A 24,917-nucleotide genomic window follows, 5' to 3' on the forward strand; every position below is an offset into this window, starting at 1 on the left:
AAAAAAAAAAAAAAAAAAGTTTAAAATGTAATTTATAATCAAACTCGAGTGTTTCAGTTTTTCAATGTATTAATTTTCTTTGCAAGGAATGAATTGTAAAGTATAAAAAAATTAAATTCATCATTGTTTAACAATCAAAAGCTACACTACTCTAATATCTCTCTCAAAAACAGCTAGTATTTTCTCTAGGGAGAAATGTAGAAGGGAGGGAAGGAAAAATGAATGTCTAAGAGGACTATGTAGTGATAAACTTATGCAATAGGTAGCCACCACTTAATGAGTGATTACTTCTCAGTGACTATTGTTCTAGATACTTTACACATACCATCTTATAATCCCCTAAACTAAGATTAACGTCACAAGCTAATCAAAGACTACTTAAGAGAAGTAGCTTTCTCTAGCCTGTTCTTAACTGGAGCAGAGCCACGTGTCACATGATTCCAAGGCCTGTTTTAATAGGGTAAGGGCCCCAGGAACCACTGGACCTCACACGCACTTCTCTCTCACCTTTGGAGAGACCGTTTGTAACTGCTGAGTAGCTCCTTCTCTGTGCCAGTAAACCTTAATGAAGCGATTATTTAACACTGCTTCTGTGCTTGAGATTGCTTTCTTGGCTTCTTCATAAGTTGCGAATTGGATAAGGGCACCTTCAGGATCACCATTATAGGCAACCTAAGATTTAACATATTGAGAACAGTTTACTGTTAAAGGAATGCATAGCTTTACAGTCAATGTCTTAAGGTCTCAGGTTTAGTCCTTCAAGTAAGATCTTATCATCAAGCTCCTTATACTTTTCTTCTCTGTACACCACGCCATCTTGTCATTCTCACAATGTTTCCAAAGAGCCTAACAAAGTTCTTTGGTTTTGCTTTTTTATTTGTTTTATGGTTTTTGGGTTTTTTTTGTTTTTTGTTTTTTTTGCCTGTTTGCTTATTTGCTTGCTTGTTTAATGAAATAGGGGAAAAGTTTATTCTGGGAACAGATCTTTGTAACCATGGCCTGAAAACACTTATTTAGGTTTCAATGTAAAAGCAGTTTGACGTTTTTTCACTTTTACAGAAAAAAGAAATACAGGTCAAGGCATGTTATCTGTGCCAGCAGTGCTAGTTAAATATTGTGACTTTTTTAAGAAATGGGGTCTAGTGGTAGGTTATGAGATCATTTAGAGGAACTGCCCTTAAAGTTGTGGTAGGTGGTTTTACATCAACTTGACAACAAACTAAAAGTATCTCAGAGAAAGGAACATCAATTAAGAAAATATCTCCATAAAATCTGGCTGTGCGCAAGCCAATAAGGCATTTTCTTAAGTAGTGGTTGACAGAAAAGGGCCTAGCCCTTTGTGAGGGTCCCATGCCTGGGTTGGTGGTCCTAAGTTATATAAGAAATCAGGTTGATGAAGCCATGAGGAGCAAGCCCATAAAGATCACCTCTGCATGGCTTCTGCATCAGCTCCTGCTTCCAGATTCCTGCTCTGCTTGAGTTCCTGTCCTGACTTCCTTTGACAGTGAAACCAAGTCCTCATGAAGTAGTTTTTAGTCCTGTTATTTCATCACAACAATAACCCTAACTAAGACAGAAGTTCTCATGGAGCCCTGAGCTCTAGTGAGAGAAAACTGTTTAGGAGTCAGTCTGACCACTGACTTCATCTCTGACCCACCAGCAGTCTTTAATCAGAAGCCAAACAAACAGCATCACTTCATTGTTAGTATCTCTTTCCCAGTATAAGTTAGCCTTCTTCAGGTATTTCATTGTAGTAACAGATACGATGCTAATGCAATGTCCAACTTCCCAATCTTTTTTTGTTGTTGTTGTTTTGTTTTGTTTGTTTGTTTGTTTGTTTTATTCGAGACAGGGTTTCTCTGTATAGCTCTGGCTGTCCTGGAACTCACTTTGTAGACCAGGATGGCCTCAGAACTCAGAAATCCGCCTGTCTCTGCCTCCCCAAGTGCTGGGACTAAAGGCGTGCGACACCACCGCCCAACTCCAACTTCTCAATCTTAAAATCTGAACAAATTTTCTATTTTTCTATGAACGTTTTCTCAGAGTTCTTTAAATAATTACTGACAATATTATTCCAAAACTCTTACCTGTAAGTTGACCAATGTTCCAAATCGACTAAAATGTTCATTGAGTTTGCTGATATTATTTAATTCTGGAGGAACTTTCCTAAGCTCAAGTTTAGTATTTTCATTTCCAAACTGAACCTTCTTCTGGAAACCTGGGCTGTTTGTCCTGTTAAAATTTGGTCTGTAAACAACAACCAAGTCGATCAATATATTTATAAAACTGATCCCGACTACTACAGAAGAATAGCATTTTACATGTAAAATGGATGTCTTTTAATCAATTTCTCCCCAAAACTACAAGTACTAGTCAATGAAAAAATTTAAAGTTTTCCTTGAAATAACAGTTTCCAAATTAGTAGTGTTGGTATCTTTCATGGAAGCCACCTGAGAAGGTTCACCACATTCCTTTTTATTTCTACACTTTTCATTTTCTGTATTTTCATCAAAAAAGGTACTACTATCTGCATTTAGCAAAAATAAACATACAAATCATGTTCTATTCTGGAAATCAGCTTATTGAAAGGTATTTCATTTTAAAACTTTTGTTAATTTTACTTATTAATATAAAGATGACACCTGAACCTGTTATCAGTTTTGAGATTCTTTTTTGTTTCTGTTTTTTTCGAGACAGGATTTCTCTGTGTAGCTCTAGGTGTCCTAGAACTCACTATGAATATCAGGTTAGCCTTGAACTAAATGATCTACCTGCCTCTGCACCTCTGCCTCCCCAGTACTGGGATTAAAGGTGTGAGCCACCACCACCCAGCCAGAGAAATACATAATACTTTTGGTACATGAAAAATATAATACCTGTGATCCAATAAATTCACCTTTTTCCTCTTCCTTTAAGTCACAAGTTTATTCACAATACCAGATATAGAAACTATAATTTCTAAACTACTCATTGTAGCCCTAACTTCCCTTCATACATGAAAAATGTATAAATGTACTGCCATACCTCTAATATTTTCTCCCTTTCTCCAAAGTTGTTCTTAACCAACTAACTCAAAACCTCTTCAGCCTCTCCACCTGGGAAAAGCCCTTTGCAGTTCCTGACAGGAAAGGCCTACAAGCGAAAGTCTCCCCCCAGACCCTCTCCATCCTTTCCTCCTAAGGCGCAGGGCTCCTAACTACCCAGTAAGCAGCTCCTCTGCAGTAGCACATAACATGCATGAAGGCCGCTCGCTTCTTTTAGAGCTGGAAGTAAGTGGAAAAAGGAAAAGCTGTGTCCCCCATCACATCACTTTTATAAGAACACAGCTTTGTAGTGCCAAAGCAAACTCATACATTTCTAGAAAACAAGCAAGATTGTAAATGAGAACAGTCTATGGGTCTGCATAACTTTTTAAAAGAGATTACGTAGTCTCTAATAGTATAGCAATAATCAATGTACAACAAAATTCTTCAATAGTCCCTGTCAACTTACTTATCAAACCATGTCTTCTTAGTAGAAACTCCAGGTTCCCCAGAGCCAATAGTTCTTTTCCTGGACTCTGAATCCACAACTATCCTCATAGTGCTTTTATTAGGAGGCTTTTCTGTGTCAAAACAAAAGAAAGTATATATTTAATATTTCGTGTTTATCTCAGCTACTTCTTTAAATTCCTATGAAAATATCTAGGTTTTCTATCAAAATAAATGTATCTTATAGGCAAAAGAACCAAATATATAGTCAAATACAGAAGTCCAGGAGAATTTTAGTTTTTTCAGGTACACTTTTTATTTTTAATTTCATTCTTAACTCTAAGATTCAATAAATTTTTTGTGCTAAATTAATATGTGATAATGTAGGCTACTTGTTTAAAGATAAAAAAAAATCTATGCCACTCCCCCAATAAAAATAAGTAAACCTGAGACTATCAAACTACCACTGCAAATTAGCAAATTATAAAAGTAATATATTGCTTAAAATAACAATATATTAACATAATTGAAATACATTTTAAAAGAAATATTCAAGATTGAAATGTAGTGTCCAAGAATTATAAACATTTCCTACTTGATATTTTACACCTATTCTGCTAAAGCAATCTTAGGACAAGCTTGTCTTACTTTTTATTTAACCTGTTGTCTTAACTGGACTTCTACCTCCAGATTTCTCTGGCCACCTATTGAAACATAAAGACATTTTCTAGCTCTCCTGTGACACTGGGACATCCCAGCAACCCTTAATATTACAGATCACAGTACTCCATATTTACAAAGGAAACCTCAGAAAGTTTCTCCTTTCACGACTCCATTTTCTCTCTACATATCCCACAGCTAGTCCCTAAGAGGTATCTACTTTTGATTTACCACATCCATTCATCCATTCATCCTCTGAAAATTGGCAGCTGTCCCCATTACACCTAACTGGCTCATGAGAGAAAATAAGTTATTGAGGAAACTATTTGATACTTAAACCTATGAATATGCAGGGATTTTTATTTGTGTGTATGTATACTAGCCCTGCATGTATGTGTACTATGTATATGGGATCAAATGTGAGCTCCCATGTGGCTGCTGGTCTGGAATCAGGCCTGTCTTCTAAAAGAGCCTTCCATATGTGCTGTTAACACCTCAGTCGCCGGTCCAGTCTACTTCTCCATTCTTAACCGGCCTCTGAGAGACACTCGCTGCTGTCTACTGCTTCCCCTCTTAGATCTCACCAGCTCTGTGTTTTCAGTCACCCATGTGACTCCTCCAGCCAGGTGGCTCCCTCATCCACTCCATAATCCTTATGTCCTCCCTTATCTACTCCCATTCATCGTTCACAGTGCTTCCAGGAGTCTGGGGAACATGGGTATGGGGGTGTTTAAATGAGAAGGAACAAGAAAGGTTATTTGATCCTGTGTTAGTCACCATGCAGGACTCAGTGTGGTTCATTCTATCGTTCTTCATCTCCATTTATTTATGGTTTCAAATAAGAATAGAATAAGTAATTTCTAGTCAACTGTCTTCACGGAGCTCAGACTTTAAATTTAAATATTTCTAATCGGATGACTTACACATATAACAACCAAACTAAAAAAAATTAAACGTATTTTTCTACCAGTCTGTTCTTTTTACAGAAAATGGTATTATCATTTACTAATTACCAACACAGAAACCTGTACTTGATTTGGCCTTTACATTAGTTTCTTCTAAGCACCACGCTTAGTGAATCACAGTCAAGTCTGTTAGATATAAATCTCAGTTCCCAGTGCTGTCATCCTACATCAGCTCTAGACTTACTTTAGAACTCTTCAGATGTCTTCATTGTCCTGTGAACGCCTATACCTCTTCCTTCCTTTTGAGACAAGAAGCTGAGGTGCTGTGTATGCTTTAGCTATCCCCTTTCTCTGGCTGACTGACTTACCCTACACTTCTACAGCACAATAGTGGGAGAAGATGGCACTGGCATTAGTGATGGTCAGCGTGCAAGCTGTGTATGTGGGTAGCAGAGCACTCGCAGTGCTCCAACAGGACTTAGTCTTATTCCTGTTACCCACACTTAGCTCACTGGCTTTTATGAAGACTCTGAGCTTTCTGTTATCCTTTTCCACTTTAACATACTTTTGTTATCTGAAAGCTAAGAACCCGATAAGGTGTTTTCACCCAGCATTTATTGCATCTTATTTCTCATTCAGACTTACTTGAGAAAAGTATTAAAAATAAAGTGCTTCATGATCAACAATTAGCAAATGTATCTAATAGCTACATGTACCACTCCCCACCAATATTGCCCTTTCTATACTGTTTTTCTGAATAAAATTGACAGCACTGAATGTTTAGTTTCCTTAAGCTATTAAACTCTTCTTGCCTATATCCTCCTGTGGGAAAATCTATCCAGTACTCTATCCAGTGCCTGTTCACTGCATAAACAGCCTGGAGCAGGAGCCACTATGATGTACAACTATGGGGTGGAGAGATGGGAGAGAAAGAGAAGCAGAATGGTTTGAGTACTATGAAGAGAGGCAGGCAGAACTGAAGATGCAAGCCTGGGGAACTTGATGTGAGTAGCCTGCAATGTCATCTGAGTCCATGGTGAAGTCTTGACCCATGCTGCCACTGAGGGCCATGTCATGGTCCATGTTGATGGCTTGGGTTTATGTTGATGTCCAAAGGCTGTGCAGAAAGGGCCCCAGCCTTTACCTGTTACAGCACCAAGAAGAAAGGAAAGCAGGCCCTGCACCTCACCTAGGAAGCAGAGTGGAGCTGACACTGATGGCAGGAGCACTGCTGAACTGGGAGAGTTGGCCATGCCATTCATCTGCTGGGCAGTGTCATGGGCAAAGGACAGATGCCCTCCATCTTCTCGCCTACCTTGCCATTGCAGCATGAGAGTGGGAACACATTGGGTCAACAGGAAGAGCAGTGTTCGAGAACTCATCCTGGTGATGTGGATGTGGGAGAGCTGGCAGGATGACCAGTTCAGGTCACCCAGGCCCAGACCCAGGGCTCTTGAGTTGGCCCACTGCAACATCGACCTCACTTATGAACTACTGGAATGCATAAAGAGGCCAGTCCTACATAACCAAACCAGCAGGATCTCCATGTCATAGAGTAACAACAGGATATCTGAGAGGAATCCTCGTGAGGCTCCAGTATTGTAGTATAACAGGAGCTAAGGCTCTCAAATCAGATCAAGTACTCATTGCAATGCACATTTAGAAGTGAAGATGTGTAGACAAAAGAGTGTACTGTGGAATGCAATGCGACTTACTACTACTTCCATGAAGAAATGGGCTTTTTTTTGTTGTTGCTTTTTATTTTTTTATTTTATTTTGGGGGGAGGTTGCAAGGGCAAGGGTAAATATGAAGAGATGGGGAAATGAGTGGGGTTGGGGTGTATGGTGTGAAATTCACACGAAAAAATCAATTAAAAGTTTAAAAAAAAAAAACAAGAATTATGAGGGCAAAAAGGTCATTTATTAGAACTCCATAGTCTAAATGTCGAAAGGGTCTAAAATGCTTCCATTTTATGACTGCCCCATACTAAAATTTAACATATGAAGCCCCATGACAAACTAGCGCCATGGTCAGACTACCAGAAATGTATAGTTACATAATTACACTGTAGCTTTTTATGCATCTGTCATAATCTAGAGTGAGAAATTTGAAGCCTAAAAAGGAGACTGATAAGAACATGTGGGGATGAAAAGGAAGACTGAAAGGAGACCTGGCACTCACCACTGAAGTGGTGCCTAATCTACTGTAGACACTACTCAGCTGACTTGGTGTGGGAAGCCCTCCAGGAATCGTGCTCTTCAGATGCTACTGTAGGAGTTACCAGTAAAAGCAGGGAATACTATTAAGACTTTAAAAAAAAAAAACAATGGGGGTATCTCAGCTGTTAAAAGGGATGCTACTCTTGCTACCAGAGTTCAGCACCCAGTGTCTACATCAGGCAGCTCACAGCCTCCATTAACTCTAGCACCAAAGGAGCTACTATAAAAGCCTCTGGCTGACTGCTCGGCACCTCCACTCACACACTCACACACACACACACACACACACACACACACACACACACACGCAAATACATAACGAAAAATGATTTTTGGGTTTTTTTAATAAGTAAGTGCGAAAGTGACCCAAAGAAAGAAGATGTCTGTAAACTAACCAGTATGGGAGAGAAATTCAGAAAATGAATAAACATTACAAACAGCTATAATCTTAAGGGGCTACTTTTCCATTATAGGCAATGTGTATGTCTCACGTATAGAAGAAAGTACAAAAGAAAGCTTCCTTTCCTGCTACTACTGATGATAATTATTAAATTACCTTAGGGAGAATTTAAAAGTCTACAGAAAAGAATACATATGAAGAGATCCTGTGATACCTCAAAGAGGGTATAAATTTGAATTAAAATGTTCCTCACACCCTGCTACAACATGCTTTTCAAACATATAAGGAAGACATTCAGAATCTGACAGATTCTGATAGATAACAATAACAAAACTTCAAACTCTAAGTAACCCTCGATTCAGCAATGCACAGTGGGCACTGCCATTTAAGTTGGACATTTACAGGCAACTCCAGAGTCCTGATGTTTCAGTCTCTCTAAAGACAGCAAGGGGAAACTCGGGTGCAACATAGTTTCAAATAGCATGATTAAGAATAAAAGACCTATTCTGCCTCCATAATATTTAGTCTAGCAATCTTCCATCTCCTTCCATCAAAATCTGTACCTGTAACTGCTACACTGTTTCAAACTGATGGGAACTCTAGCCAAAGTTTGATACTAGTAAAAAATTTCTGCTGCCCTGGCTCAAATCTAAACTTTAGTTTTTAACATTTTAAAACTATTTAAAAAGTCTGTCTCCCCTAGAATTTAAAAGATGAGTCAATTATAAGCCCCTATTTCATTTTACTTAAAAAAAATATATGTGTCAAATTTTAAGATCTCAAGAGTACAAAAAGTTGCATACACAGCTTGAGGTTTAGATAAGTTCACTATCCAAGACGGGACGGGCTTTAAGAATCTTCTCATCATTACTCTCTCATCAGTGGCTCTCAATCTTCCTAAAGCTGTGTCCCTTTTATACACTTCCCTATGTTGTGATGAACCCTAACCATTTACAATTATTTTCTTGTTACCACTGGAAGGTTTTTTTTACTGTTATGAATTGTAATGTAAATATTTTTAGAGACGGGAATTTGCCAAAGGGGTCATGACCCACAGGTTAATTTCCAATTTTAGGTGAACTAGTAAGATCACAAATAAAACATAAGAAACAAATAAGTTATCTAGGAAATACGTATCAAAGAATTTCATAAGTATGATACTCATGACAAACTAAATAATCAAGTGAGCAAGATCATCATCCGTTATTCTTAATGCTTTCCTCCTTTTTCTGTTTGTTTGTTTGTTTTTTACTTGTTTATTTTGATAGAGATCAACCCAAGGCTTTATGCATGATAAGCAAACATTCTACTTCTAAACTACACCCCATCCTGCTTTCGTGAAAATAAGAAAAGATTGATAATACCTCTGGGTGGTAAATCCATGTCACCTGATGTTAGTCCTATCAAGTTGGGCCTTTGTGCATGGACTCTGTGTCTATACATAGGTCTGGAAGTGTTTGTTATGCTTGGGGCTTCAGGATTGTAGCCATCTGTATCGTATGTATCTGGTAACACAAAAACTGTAATTAAACAACAATTATAAAAAAACACTTGGTGACTTTTAAACATTGATAATAGAAGTAAGCAATGTAACTATTAATAAACAACATACAACTAATGTGTTTTAAACATATAGTTCTATAAAAAACAAAACAAAGCAAAGAAACAAAAAACAAAACCAATCGATGTCTTCTAAAATATCCTTGTAATTGGGTGATTTAGTATTGATTCGTCCATTCACAGCTTTCACTGTGTAATTTTAGTGAGAATTTTTCTCCTGATTTTTAACTCACTAGGTATTTTTTAAAGCTTTGCTCTAAAACTGCATTATGAAATTCAGAGGAGGCCAAAACTGCACCTGCAGTAAAAAGAGAGGGTGGAGCAGGAGGAGGTTGGTGATGAATGCCAGTTGTTACTACAGTAGGGACAGAGCTGGTCGCAGAGTTAGGTGGCGCATCCATGCCAGATGGCTGCAAAGGAGGAAGTGGAGGAGGAGGTCCTGTCAAAACCAAAGAATAAGAAATATCATCTGAAAGCAAACAAACAAAATAAATTATTATACATTCAAACCTGATATTCTTTTATCAAGCTAAAATGTTTTCTACAAAGAACAACCTCTTAACAAGTAAGCTATCTTTTTTATAGTAAATCTTCTTTTCAATCTATTACAAAACAGGTTTGATATAAACTAGGAAGGACTAAAGGTAGGGGACTATTATCAGAATGTATATAATTCACAGGCTCTTACAAAGCACAGTAACTAGTTTACCAAAGGCCGAGTCATACATGAGATTGCAAATGGGTTTCTATCACTTGGTTTCTACCAGGCATGTACAGGCCTACTTTACAAACTGCATAAAAAGATGAGCATGAACAAAAAGACTTTAGGTGAACAAATAATGAATAGTGGGAAACAAATCTATCTTCTGACCTGTGACAGGTGGCAGACTGGGTGGTAATGGACCTGGAGGTGGCACAGGGGGTCTAAGATTCACAGGTGGCGGTGTAAGGATGGGAGGAGGTGGAGGCAGCCCAGGAGGAGGTGGTCCTTCAACAACAGGTGGCTGAGCTGGGAAAGGCAGCATGCCTGGCAGATTCACATCTTCTACAACTACTGGGTCGCTTCCATGATCAAAAGGACACATGTCTCCTCTCATACAGAACCCCTTTTCTGTAAGTAATTATCATTAGAAATAAATGCAAAAGACTCTGAAAATATAAACTATCTCTGAGCTAACAAATGATATCAAAAATAAGATTATATTTAGTATTCGGTAAAATTATAATTTACATTTTATAAGAACTCTCTTCATTCTCAATAATATAAGCTATTATCAACTAATATTCTTAACATACACAAAAAGAAAACTGAAATATGTATACTCAGTAAGTAAAATAACAAAATACATAAAACTTTTGGCAAATTTGCCTCATTATATAATACACCAATAACTTAACTATCTCATTTAATACTAAAAAAACCATACTGCAACTATGATTTCAGTATTAAACATAATCTTTTATAGTAAATCCTTAAAGATCTTTGATTCTCTTTGAAAAAAATCTTACATGGGTCCTAAATATATTTCAATAATCACTGATTTCTAAAGAATGATTTAATCAAAAATATTTAAGTAAGCAGAGTCTTTGAAAAGTAACTTAGATGGTATTGACTCTTTTGGTCCAACAATATTATAAACACAATCTAAACTGTTAATAGCAGTGGAAGATGCTATTATGAAATTCAAAGTAATCTCTCCTTTCCAATATCATAGGTTAAACTCCTTATGAATAATTACACAATCTAAACAAATACTTTAGGATGGAACTTGTACAAAACAAATGTGTAAAATATATACATACAAAATAAATTAGGCAAAATTACAAGAAAAATACATCATAAAAACAGGTATGTGACTTACCATCATAATCTCTACACCGTTTCTTTGGCATTGGTGGCCTTACATAAGAGTTGTGATCCACCTGGTCTTCATGAAATTCAGACCAACTTTCGGTAGTGTTATTACCATGATGAGTCGGGGCAATGACGGTAATGGTGCTGCTCAAAGTAGGTACAGGATAGTGGCCAGATGAAATATTAGATACTGAAGAAACTGCTGTATAATTATTTTCTAATGGATCTGTTCTATCCAGGTCATATTTAGGTTTCACCAGGTCCCTTTCTGCAATAAAATAGAAATAACTTGTAAAAATGTTTCTTAAAAGGAAAAAAAAAAACAGTACAAACTTTGCACAAATATTCTCCTTTTACTTCATAGCTCACTGATCAAAGTGCAGAAAGTAAGTGACTGTGAGGTGGTCGGTCCTCCCTGGGACAATTACAGCACAGCCATGCTCCAAAAGATTCAAGAACATTGGAGGCAGAAAGGTTGTAGGAGTCAAAATTCAGGAGTCGGCTCTGCTACAGTGGATGGTGAGCTAGATTCGTGCACATATAACTTGGTTTATGTAGTGAATTCTAGGACAACCAGAGCAATATATAGTGAGACCATGTCTTGAAAATAAATAAATAAATAATAAAATCTTTAAAACAAAGCATTCACAGAATGCAAGAGGACCATGTCTTTAATCCCAGTACTCAGGCTAAAATGTGAAAATTTCTGGATGGTTGAGGATACCCTGGTGCATAGAGCACTTCTAGGACAACCACTGAGAACCTGTCTCCAAAAGAGAGAAAAAAAGGCATTCTCAAAAATAATAAGAACTATAAAAGGCAATACATCAAGCAGCACAGAAGGTTTCCCGGTAAAGACCTGCAACCACATCACAAGTGAGTGGACCACCAACCCCTGCTCCGCGTCCTGCTTCTGCTCCTCGTTCTGCTCCTATCTCTATCCCTGTCACGAAGCCTCTCTTTACTCCAGCTTCGACTTCGACTCCTGCTGTAACTGCGACTTCTCCCTCGCCTTCTGTTATACCGGTCTCTGTATGAATCTCTTCGAGGAGGGTTTCGATCATAATCTCTTTTTCGAGAACGATCATCTTTTTTCCTCTCATCACGGCTTCTAAAAAAATATATAACATTTATGTGATTAATGCTGAAGTAAATGTAAAAGCTCCAAGTATGTAAGGCATGTTACTATTATAATTAGAACAAAGGCAACTCCAAAACCTGAAACCTCTAAGTTTACTTACTTCTACTTATTCTACAAGCTTTTAAAAAGAAAATCAAACTTCTCTCTTAACTCTTAAGTCTCATGTACAATATCTATACCACCATATATACCTACACATACATTTACACACATCTTATATTACAAACAGTCTATACGCTCACGCACATTTGCATATATCATCTGTATCATACTCGGAACACTCTGAAAGCGTAATGGGAAAAATACTTCACTCACATTAAAGGGAAACTTCAAGTCCCCAACAACAAGAACAACAACTCAAAAAACAAAGGCCTAACATTTGCCTTGTTGTTAACATATGTTTATTATTTTATTGTTGTTATTTGAGACAGAGTCTTACTATATAGCCTAGACTGATCTGCAACTTGCTCTGTAGCCAAGGTTGACCTTTAACCCAGAGACCCACTGCCTCTGCCTCCTGAGTGCTGGGATTTAAGAACGGTTGCCACCATACCCAGCCCTATTTTTATTAGTATTACCATATACTTGTTACTTGTTATCATATACTATGTTTACTTATAAACATGTACATATATTTACTGTGCTCTAACTTACTGGAATTATATTACCCTTTCCTGGTTTCAATAAGGACATTCATCTCTCCCCTCCTCCCCAAACATTCCTTCTAGAGTCATTATTTGAAGTGGTAACACTTTATATCTTTGTATATACTTTGTATATAAACGACATTCTCTATGATACAATAAATGTAGCTTCATAAAAGTTATAAAAAAGAAAAGCTCAAAATAAAATTTCTCACTAAGAGGCACTGCATCTGAAATTAGTAAAAGCAGTAACAATAGCAATTAATATAAAAAGCACTGTTCTTAAACTGTCACTCCCAGCACATAAAGGACCTACTAGCTCTACTTCCCTAGAGCAATCAAAGCAGCGGAGCTGAGTGTTACGATGGAGGGAGTGTAGCTGCAATGGGATCCCAGCACTCGGGAGGCAGAGGCAGCATCTGCCAGAAGTTGTATGCTGCCCAGCTGGCAAAGTCCTGTGTCTCCGCACCCCAACCCCCAAGCCCAAAAGGACAAAGCAAATGTAAATATTACTTGCTCCTTTGGAAAATATAGTCAGTCTAAATAATAAAACTACAATCTTTAAAGATGTTTCAACAAATCACCTATTATCTCTGTATCGGGAGCTTGACTGGGGAGGGCTGTGATTCAACCTTCTGGAAAACTTCTTCTCTCGCTCTTCCTCCTTTGTGAGCTAATATATATATAAAAAAAAAATTGGACAACTTTACCAGCAGTAATTCTCTGTTACATTACTATTTCAGTTAATATTAAGCTTAATTTATAATAGACACAAAATTATCATCACAAATATTCAAGCAAAACTAATTTCTCTGCCAAATACAACCCTGTAGCTGTAACTGGTGAACTTAAACTGAATAATAAAGTCAGAGATCCTTATTTTAAATAATAGTAACAAGAAGATATTTTAAGTTAAATGTCTTTGTTTTTACATATAAAAGCCAATTTTATTCCTTGTTTCAAAAGCCTAATATATATTCACACTGTTTTCTGGATTTGATCTCACATAGATCAGAAAACATACTAGCACTAATCAAGTGATTTAAAAAAGAAAATACACAAAAAAATAATATACAAAATCAAACAGCTCTCTGTCAGCATCGTGTCAGCTACATACTATTTCCTACAGGCCTCTACTCCTGTTTTATAGCTATTGGAAAGCAACTACAAGCATATGCCTTTAGTCATTGTTACACTATCCAAATATGTTCCACAAGACTGATTCCACAGGACATGAATATGTCTTTAGAAATAATTTAGAAGTTCAAGAAATTCCAGATATTGTTAACAGATTCTGTAAATACACCAGGGCTTTGAAGATTGTGTACTTAAAGAACAAAAAAATTCTGATGCAGAAAATCTATAAGTACAAATATCCAAGTTTATGTCAGTCTTCCTTCCCAGCATCTACAAAAACAAAACAAAACACCCACAGATATGAAATAAACACCATATGAATTAATGAAATAGAAACCTATGAAAAGTCTTAACTTGGAGAAATACTTCTTTCAACAATTTGTACAATCCCTCTCCCCATCAATTGTTTTTCTCTTCATACCCACTTCAAATTCTCTTGTCAATCCATAGAAAAAAAAATCTCTCTGCTGCAGTTTTATTTAGGACTTGGACTTCTACCTCAGCTTCCAGGGCTGCTATCATAAACTTTCCATCTCCTGGTGCATCCCCACCCCCTTCCATTTGCCACAATGTATTCTTTCAAGCAAACATGCTGTTAACATTCCATCCTACAAACATACACAGCAGCATATTAGACACACACACACAGAGTGCAACAGTCCATAATACATGCCGAAATAGAAACTTTCAGTACTTCCATGCTGTGTGACATTTTGATAATTCAAAAAGCTCATTACAAAAACCAACTTGTCAAAAACTGTAATAAAGGAGTACTTTAGCAAGAGACAGGATACTTGGCCTTTGTGGTCATCACTATGCACTAGAGCAGGGTCCAGAGTTGACCCAAGAGTTTTTGAGAATTAAAATAGAATTGAAATCTAGATATAGTGACATGCCTATACTTTTAGATATTCCAGAAGCTGACATAGGATGCCACCTCATGTGCTGGTTGACCGCACCCTCATATACACTCTCCTTCCATATGTATGTATATATGTAAATATTTATAAATATTTTTAATAAATACACACATAAATTTAACTGCAAGCAACCTAAACTTCTACCAGTAGGCAAAATTTTAATCATCTTATGTCTCCTCCATATGGGCAAAGTGGTGATCAGTACATTAGTGTCCGCCTTATATTGTATTTACTACACTGTCAGGTATTACAGAGGTTAGACAAGTGTATTTATGATCCTCTCCTGCATATAAAACTGAAGTGGATGGTATGTAAGCATGTGTATAAAAATATATACATACATTCAGATAAAAATAATTTTGATTATTATACATTATACAGTAAGTTGTATTGCTTATATATTCTGAGAACAGACTATGAGGAAGGAGAAAAATCAAGAGTCACATCCACTTCTCCAATAGAACAAGGATCTCCCAACAGTAATGGCACTATCATTTACTAACAACGTGCCATATGCCAAGCAGTATACCAATTTTATATACACATTTCACTTGTTCCTCACTATAACCCTATAACATTTTCCTTTCACAGCTATATAAAACTTTTAAATTAATATTTTCAATATCATGGAGTAGTTACACAGAGAGCAAAAGTTCTAGTAAAGATTGGTATGGAAGTGAAGAGGTGGTTCAGGGGTTAAGAGCATACACTGGTCTTCTAGAGGACCTGAGCCTGGCTCCAGCACCATGTCAGGCAGCTCAGGACCACCTACAACTTCAGGAGATCTGTTCCTGAACACTAGCACTGACATGCAAATTCTCACAGACACACAAGCGTGAATAGCATTAAAAATAATAAAATTTGTAAAAGGATGGGCTAGGTCAGGTGTTAGTGACATACACCTGCATGAGGAGGCAGAGCCAAAAGATTTCTCAGCAAGCCAGAGGTCACCTTAGTCTACACTTCAAGTTCCAATCAAGCTAGAATACATAGTCCTTTTCTAAAGAAAATCAAAACGAAGACTTATTTAAACTAAAACTATCTGAAAAGAAAATGTTATAGTGTAAAAGCCAGCAATTGCCTTCACTGGCACAACTGTCCTCAATCAGCTTGATTTTTAACAAAGAGAAAAATCTAAATTATTAAGGTTATTAAGAAAATATAAATACAGATTATAAAATACAATTAAAAACTTTCAAAGAGTCTTAAGTATGGTCATTTCTACTACACATTGTGAACATCCCTGTGTTGGACTACCTTAAAAATATTGTCTGACTAAACATATAACAGACAGATACAAATAAATTTACTGTCCACAGGCAGCATACAAAACAGTTAAAATGCTAAGCCTCAGAGGGGCCAACTTACAAGATTGGTCCACAGCTACCTTCTGAAAACCTTGGTATCTATAGTGTCCCCATTTCCCAGTAAGAATAGCACACTGAACTGCTTGTGAAAACATTTTGGCTTATGCCAACACTTGCTTATGGGGAGTCTGGAATTCTGTTTTATATTAGGTAGAAGATGTCTGCTCCAAATAAAGACTGGGCACTGCTGCTCTTCCAGAGGTCTTGGGTTCAATTCCCAGCACCTACATGATGGCTCACAACCATCTGTAACTGCACTTGCAGGCAATTTGAGAGTCTCTTTTAGCTTGTGTGCACTAAGCACCCAAATGGTGCATAAACACCCAGGCAAAACACCCATAAACAGAATGAAATAATCTTTATATTTTTAATACAAAAGAAGGGAGCACCAACTGTCAAAAGTCATCAAGGAGAAGCTAAAAACTAGCAGGTGATCTTCCTGATTTGCAGTGGATTAAAATCTACGATGGATTTGCTCCTGTAGGCAAGGCCCAGGAGAATTTCATTTTAGGAAAGATTCCTGCTATTAATAAGCTTTTCCTGTTATTACTAAATACATATAACAATCACTAGGTATTAGCCTAGTGATTCTTTGAGCTCTCTGATGAACAATGAAGATGTACTTTCATGCATGTGATGCTATATAGACAAACAGATGACTTCTTAATTCTTAATGATGATTCTGTAAGAATTCCTAAAATTAAATTAGCAATTATTAAGCTCTTTTATAGTGGGACTGCTATTAAGTTCTCAGTGATAATCAAAACTGCAGTGAGAACTCTGCCAGTCTTCAAGTGTCAGGAGTTAATTGCTCCTGGGATAGTAAGCAGGCATCTGCAACTTAGAGCACATGCCAAGAGGTTATAAAACCATTAACCAAAGGTCATAAAAAGGGGAGTAACGATTTACTAGAGTTACAAGGACAGAAGATAAAATATTAACTGGATTTATCTATGCAAAACTTGACCTTAGTCACAAAAGTTATGGTTTTTGACTACATGATCCTGTGAGATGATAAATGTTTAGCCAGATAATTACTCCTAATGGATTTGCATGTAAACATTCTCTGTTGTAAACTTTTTACTCCATTTATGGTTTGAAATTATGTATGAACTTTTCACCTTGTGATCATGTATTCTGAAAGAGGTATAAGCGCTGAGGATAAAGAGAAGAGAAAGCCCTGATCCCCTTTTTTCTTAAAGACCTTGATTCCCCTTTACTTAATCCCATGCTGTTTTATGATGAGATGCTAAACCGTTTCTTGCCTCAGAAACAGGTCAGCAACTGAAGCAAAGTGACTTAAGACTTAGCTAGGTAAACTTTTTATTATTATACAGCAGCCCTAAATATGTTCTTCCCCCTCTGCTGCCGCAAGAAGAACCAAACAAAAAGGAGCTGCCAGGGATGGACCCCAGCAACCAAGTCTCTGACTTCTTCCTTAAAATATACACTGCTGCTACAACTCATTTTAGGGCAATTAAGCACATTCCATGTGACCCCACTGAATCTAGACATTTGCACTTGTTTTCCTCTCTTAAACCATTTTTCTTTGTAAACTTTAAATTCTTTTGCATTAGTAGATCATAGCCATGATTATAATTCTGAGTCCCGTAAGTACTCCTAGAAAAGTTCCTGAACTTAGGAACAGGGATTTAGGACACCTAATAGAAAAATTCAGAAAAGAAAACTCAACTGATTATTTCTTCTGGGAAATTAAGGAACCAACACAGTACAACAAATTCTTACCTCTTCTTTTTTTATATCTTTTTCTTGGTGCTGAAGAAAGTCTACCTTCAGGCTTCCTGACGATGGCTGCTCTGGAGGAGGTAGATAACTCTTTGTATTCACAGCATCAAAAAGTTTTTCAACAAATATTTGTGTCTCTAAAAATAAAACCAAAAGATTCACAGATCAAAAGATATTTACTAAGATCTTAATTCCCCAGTTCTACCCATCGAGCTTCCTACTACCCTGACCAAGAGCCTGCCAAGCAGCACATAATATACAAACTCCATGATAATCATTCAGTTTCAAGAGAACGGCAAAAGCCTGGCAGCCAGCTGCTTCCATCTGAGACTACTCTGTGATGAATGAGTGACAGCACGTGCACTACACAGACACAAATACTAGCCATTTCTACACGTGCTCTACACAGACACAAATACTAGCCATTTCTACACGTGCACTACACGGACACAAATACTAGCCATTTCTACACGTGCACAACACGGACACAAATAATAGCCATTTCTACACGTGCACTACACGGACACAAATACTAGCCATTTCTACACGTGCACTACACGGACACAAATACTAGCCATTTCTACACGTGCACTACACGGACACAAATACTAGCCATTTCTACANAATACTAGCCATTTCTACACGTGCACTACACGGACACAAATACTAGCCATTTCTACACGTGCACTACACGGACACAAATACTAGCCATTTCTACATGTGGGAAAAAGTACAACACACCAAAGTTGAAAACATGTCCTATACAACATTCTAAGAAGTTTCCTTAGCACTGTCTTAATTAGTTGGTCACTTTCTTAGTATGTTAATAAAATGAGCACAAAACATATTGAGAAAGCATATAATTAGGAATAAGTGTATTCAACTTTGTTACAGCTAAAAGCTTTGTTACAACTAGACTTAATTTTTTAATAGTCTATACATAATTTACTCAAATAATATTTTAAAACCAAAGGTATTACCTTTCTGAAGAAATACATCGAGCTGATCAATACATAACGCCTTTAATTCTTTTTCACTTTTGTCTTTCTTTACCAGAGCCAAAACATATTTTGCTAGGGCTGATGGATCGGCATCACAGCTAAAGAAAAAGACAATAATGCTGAGTGAACACTCAGATTCATAAACATCACATTAAATATGAAACTAAAACCATGAACCTACTACTGAAAATCACTGGCATTAGAGAAAAATGAAAGACAACATAAAAGTCTTGTCAGGAAAGAGTAATACCACTGTATAAAGCACAGCCTTCAGAATGAAAAGAATCAAGACAACTAGGACAAAAAGCTCACTAGCTACCGCATTGGCCCTCAACCTTCCGAATGCTGCACCCCTTTAGTACAGTTCCTAATGCTATGGTGACCTCCAATCATAGAACTATTTCATTACTATTTCATAACTGTAATTTTGCTACTGTTCTGAATCTTAATGTAAAAATCTGATATGCAAAATAATCTGATATGTGACCCCTGTGAAAGGGTCATTCAACCCCCAGAGAGGTCCCAACCCACATGTTGAAAACTCCTGGCACTAAGTTTCTATAACTAAGACCAACTCTGTAACCGAGGCAGGGGGTTAGGGAGGAATGTCCATTTAAAAAGAACTGAAAAAATAATTCTATTAACTGCACATATGGGAATGACAGAAAACAAGGTACTCAAAAAAGAATATAAAGTACTTTAAAAAAGCAACTTTTTACATTTAAAGAGCAAGGTATAGTAAGGAAGAGATTATATACATGGACAGTTACAAATAAACCATATATATACATAGGTATAACCTAATAATTATGGTATCTTGGATGAGGAAATGATAGCAGGACCCAAGTAAAGGAGAGACCAGGTTAGAAAGGCCCCTCTGTACTCCTAACACTCACTCAGAGCTAAGCTGGACCCCAGCCCCAAACTCCCTTCCCAACTTCTCATGGTTCCCTGGGTACACAGAAGTTTGAGAACTACACAGCCTCCCTCACAACCCCATCTCCCTCCCAACCCCCACCCTGCTGTTTGTCACCAGAGAAACATGGGCTGGGATCCCCATCCTAGACTGTGTTTTGCCTCCCAAGTGGCACATCAGTGGCTTTCAGACACCCCAGTGGTGAGGCAGAAACTCAGAAGGATACCCCTTTGCAATGAAATGCCCAGAAACCAGAGAATCCATTCGTTTCCTTAAATGCCTTGTGTTACAACCACAAATGTCATCTCCCAGCCTGATTCCTGTAGAAGCCCTCTGTGGCTTTACCTCTGGATGGCCTCAGCTGCAACCCAAGGCAGATCCCTTAGCTCTCGTCCTGCACTCTACCCTCACCACTATTTCACAAAGCCCCTAAATTCCTCAGAATCCCACACCCATGCCTTTGCTTCCAGAACCCTTTTAACATCCACTCAACGAAATACCGAGAAACTGACAGACACCTAGCTTAAATTTAATGTGAAGGCTTGGTACAAAAACAACTACTTAATTCATAGAAAGACCATCTTTAAAGATCCTGACAATACAAAAATTTTAAATAACTTTTAAATACATATAATATTAAGGGATCAAAGTAACAAGGAGATGAGCTAGACATGGTGGTGCAACCCTTTAATGCCAGCACCCAGAGGCAAAGGCAGGTGGATCTCTGAATTCAAAGTCAGCCTAGGCTAGCTATACATACACACATACACACACACACACACACACACACATATAATTTACATTTCCAAGACAGAAAACACTACCTAGAGAGAACTCTGTCTCCAAACAAACCAAAATTATAAAGTGCCTGTTGCGCAAGCGTGAAGAACTAATTGCAGATATCCAGTACCCACACAATAAACAGAGACAGTAAAAGCTAAAGCAAAACAAAACACTGGGGTGAAACAGGCACTGTGGCATCCCTTGCTTTTCACACTCACCTTTTCAGAGAAATCCTATGCAATGCCAAGGGGCACTCAAGCAGTGGATATCATGAAGAATATCCTGGGACAAGTAAATGAGAATGCAAGGAAGTGGCAAGCAGGGAACTACTGGTTCTTGCAAACTTGCTAACAGTACATGTAATAAGCCTCCAAGCAAATCCTGAAGTTCCAAGAGAACCTACATTTTATCTTCAACAAAGGTCCTGATCACAATTCAACGAGAAGACAGAAATATCCAACTAACCTAATCCTAAATACCTGACCTATAAAACTGAGATTATAAATGCCTGCTTTGTTTCTAAGTTCCTGAATAACTTAGTACTCAATTACAATAAATCAATATTTCTCATAAAACTACTTCCATTTCTAACAAAGACTAAGTTAGTTGTAATCTGAATGCGGGGGCATTTTAATAGTACATGAGAAACTGTATGAAAACTTCCTTTCAAAACTTAGTTTAGGTTAGAGAAATAGGTCTGTGGTTTCCAGAGGGTCACAGACTGATTCCTATTACCCACATGGTGGCTGACCTCTTGCAAGGCTCAGAACTGTGAGCAAGCATAGTTCATGACTATATGGAGAAAAGATAGCCCAAGCCAAGGTGGGAAAATAGCTGATACCAAAGAAAGATTCCAGTGAAATGGAGCAAATGAGCATAAAACATCTGATTTTTGGAGCTGGAGAGATGGCTCAGTGGTTAAGAGCACTGACTGCTCTTCCAGAGGTCCTGAGTTCAATTCCCAGCAACCACATGGTAGCTCACAACCATCTGTAATAGGATCCTGATGTCCTCTTCTGGTGTCTGAACACAGCTACAGAGTGTGTGTTTGTGCGTGCGTGTGTGTGTGTGTGTGTGTGTGTGTGTGTGTAAATAAAATAAATTTTTTTAAAAAAGAAAACCACAGGTTAAAAAAAAGAAAATCTGAATTTCCCATGCGAGTAATAGCTTCAGTGACTTTGACAAATTATCTAGATTAATATAGTCATTTACAAAATTACTTAACAGCCTAAAAATAAAACTACATCAATATCTGAATATGCCTTAATACAATAGACAATGTTTTTATTTTTACTAATAGTGGAGTTAGAAAGGCCCATGGGTGCTGTGTGTAAAGATAACTCAAGTGGTTCTCTGACTGCCACATGTACACAATAGCAAATGTTATGCATACACATATACACAAAATAATAAGCATTTTGAAAAATGTAAAAGGAAAGCATAGGGGTAGCTATTAAGAGCAGTAATCTCTTCTAGATAGGAAAAGAGAAAGCTGTATACATCAAGTGAGAGATTAAAAGAAACAGAGAAATTTCATACAATTCTTTAATGTCTTAATAATTTAAACTTGAATCAGACTGAGCCTAAAATAAAAGCTGCAAGCAATCCTCTAAAATGCTTATATTTGTATTTTAACTTATGATGTAGGATTTTCAAAATGGCATGACAGTACAGAAAACTGTGTTCCACTACAATATTTTTTAAAGATACTTGTCTGTTCAACTATCCTGGCCCTTTTAGAATTTAGTGGAAGACTGCTAATGGAGGAATTTAACCCAAGCTTCCATTTTCAATAATCTTCAAAGAGAAGCTGGAGGTTATCTGAACTAGAGATTAAAACTTAAATATAGTAACTCAATAGCTTAGAGCATAGATATAAAACCACATCTATTCTGACCAATTTTTTATTTTATATTCATGAAAAATATCTAATTTGCAGCAAGTCATAATTCTATATTCTATTCTTAGAATCTTTCAAAACACAAATTTCATTGCAAAAGACATAACACATTGAGTATGAAATTTAATTACTATAGCTTATTATACCTATTATTCAATTTTAAAAGCAAAAGGCTATTCATTAAGAATTATGAAGCACCTGCATTACAAAATAAGATTATAAAACATAGTTTAGATAACCATCAAAATCTACTTTTTAGATATATTAATTGTAGATTTCACTACAATGCTTTCAAATTTGCCTACTGTGTAATTTGAGTATATTTACTCCACTTCCCTCCCTCACACACTTTCTAGTCTCCTCCCTTTTCCCAGATATTGCCTTCTTACTTTCATGCTTGGTTTTTAAATGTAGATTCTGAATCATATGGAAAGGTAATTTCTTCCAGGGTTTAGCTTACTTCACTTAATACATGTTCTTCAGTCCCACCCATGTTCCAGCAAATGATTTAAATTTGTTCATCTTATTGCTAAATAACTTAGCATTTGCACACAAGATTTATGAATCTCATGATAAGATTTCTTATAGCAACAACCCCACTTCTCAATACTCGTTTTCTACATTAGTTACTTTCTTGTTCCTGGGACTAAATATCCAAAAAGAAGAAATTTAAAGCAGATTTAAATCTGCCTCCTGGATTAAAGGACACAGTGTACTATGGTGGGGAGGGTATAGTGGTAGACAGTTGTCAGAAGCAGGAAGCAGCAAGCAGCTGCTTGTTAACATCTCAGTGAACCAAGAAGTCTGCACTTCTTTTATGAACTGTTCAATTCACTTGTCCAATTACTGACTGGATTATTTCTTCTTCTGTTGTTTGGTGGTCTGAGTTCTTTATATACTCAGTATATTAATCCCACAGATACAAGTGGCAATTTTTCCTGAGCTTATCCTTCTCAGAAAATTGTTGCCTATGCCTAGATCTTGAAATAATTTCCCTGTGTTTTTCTCTAGTATTTCTAAGTTTTGCCTCTTTGTTTTATTCACATGGATAATCAGCTTTCCCTATATTGAAAAGGCTGTCCTTTTTTTTTTTTTTTAAGCCAAACTTTTAACACCTTTGTTAGAAATAAGATGGCCCCAGCTGTCTAGATTGACCTTTGTATATACCATACTGGTTTTTGTTGTTGACTGTGGCTCTGGGTATAATTTTAGATGAGGTATTATTATATCTCCATTTTTCCTTTTATCTCAAGTTGCTCAGACATGTCAGTATCTTTTTTGCTTCCATGTGAACTGTGGGTTTTTTCTTCTACTTCTACAAGAAATATCAATGGAATTTTGATGGCTATTATATTAAATGGGAACTTTACTTTTTGTCTATTTTTACAATAACATTGCCCCATCTATAACTCAAGGACGTTTTATCTTCTATTGTCTTTTAACTTATTCAATGTTTTACAGCTTTCACTGAATCTACTCATTGCTGAAGCTCATCGTAAAACTTAAAGCAATAACAATGGTGCAAATCTTTTGAAAAATCAAAACCCACTTACAGTGACACTTCTCTCCAACAAGGCCACAACTCCGAATCCTTGAAACCACAGCAAGCCAAAAGCAAAGCTCCATTTCTAGGTATATATTAGCTTTTATCCCAATTCACACACAAAGAAGAGTGTTTCCCTTAGGCCACCAGTTCACTTACCTCCTACTTAACTACAAAAAAAGTAAGAGGTAATCAATCCAGTCTTTTCAAGAACTAAAAGGAGTGAAGGGAAAGAGCTAGGAAGCATTTTGTCAAGTCAAGAAGAAAAGGCCCAATCATCCAAGGGGAACAGCTCTGTAGACTAAAACAGAAAAAGACAAGTACTAGATATAAAAGCTCAGTTTGTAGCCTGCTTGCCCAGCATGTAAGACGCCTATGTCACAGAACTGCGGGGAGGGAGCGAGGGGGGGTGGGGGGAGAAAGAAGACAAATTCAAAGTCATCTTCCTCCTAACCAGCCTGAGCAATGACAAGATCCTGTCCAAAACACTGACACCCAAGTTTTCTAATACTGCTTCCAAAATCATTCTGAAAATATTTTCACTTCAATTGGTACCAGCCAAATGTATACCAGGTAAGGACACTTTCATTGAAGCCCACTTATGGATTAAATTCCTGAAAAACACATGGAAATAACTTACTCCCACATGATGTCCTCTAACTCAAACACACACATGTAAACACACACACACACAAAGTGTAATTTAAAAAACAAAAAAAGGGTTTGTTTTGTTTTTTAGGGCTAGAAAA

General features: G+C 37.0%; 1 protein-coding gene across 12 annotated transcripts in view; it reads right to left on the reverse strand.

Moving 5' to 3' along the window:
- Positions 1-24,917, reverse strand: part of Rbm26 (RNA binding motif protein 26) — a 71,261-nt gene that overhangs the window by 34,805 nt on the left and 11,539 nt on the right. For 4 of the 12 annotated variants that reach the window (XM_021181439.2, XM_021181433.2, XM_021181440.2 and 1 more), the window contains exons 2-12: positions 19,006-19,124; positions 18,026-18,162; positions 13,440-13,528; positions 11,964-12,181; positions 11,078-11,338; positions 10,087-10,326; positions 9,514-9,684; positions 9,020-9,175; positions 3,493-3,604; positions 2,088-2,247; positions 508-672 (exon numbers count right to left, since the gene is read on the reverse strand). In XM_021181439.2, coding sequence (XP_021037098.1) covers positions 508-672; positions 2,088-2,247; positions 3,493-3,604; positions 9,020-9,175; positions 9,514-9,684; positions 10,087-10,326; positions 11,078-11,338; positions 11,964-12,181; positions 13,440-13,528; positions 18,026-18,162; positions 19,006-19,124 — 1,828 coding nt within the window. The remainder of the gene's footprint in view (positions 1-507; positions 673-2,087; positions 2,248-3,492; positions 3,605-9,019; positions 9,176-9,513; positions 9,685-10,086; positions 10,327-11,077; positions 11,339-11,963; positions 12,182-13,439; positions 13,529-18,025; positions 18,163-19,005; positions 19,125-24,917) is intronic. The other 8 variants (XM_029469339.1, XM_021181434.2, XM_021181441.2 and 5 more) reach the window with 3 other exon arrangements.

This window comes from Mus caroli, chromosome 14 (genome assembly GCF_900094665.2).
Source record: "Mus caroli chromosome 14, CAROLI_EIJ_v1.1, whole genome shotgun sequence".
NCBI classification, from domain to species: Eukaryota; Metazoa; Chordata; class Mammalia; order Rodentia; family Muridae; genus Mus; species Mus caroli.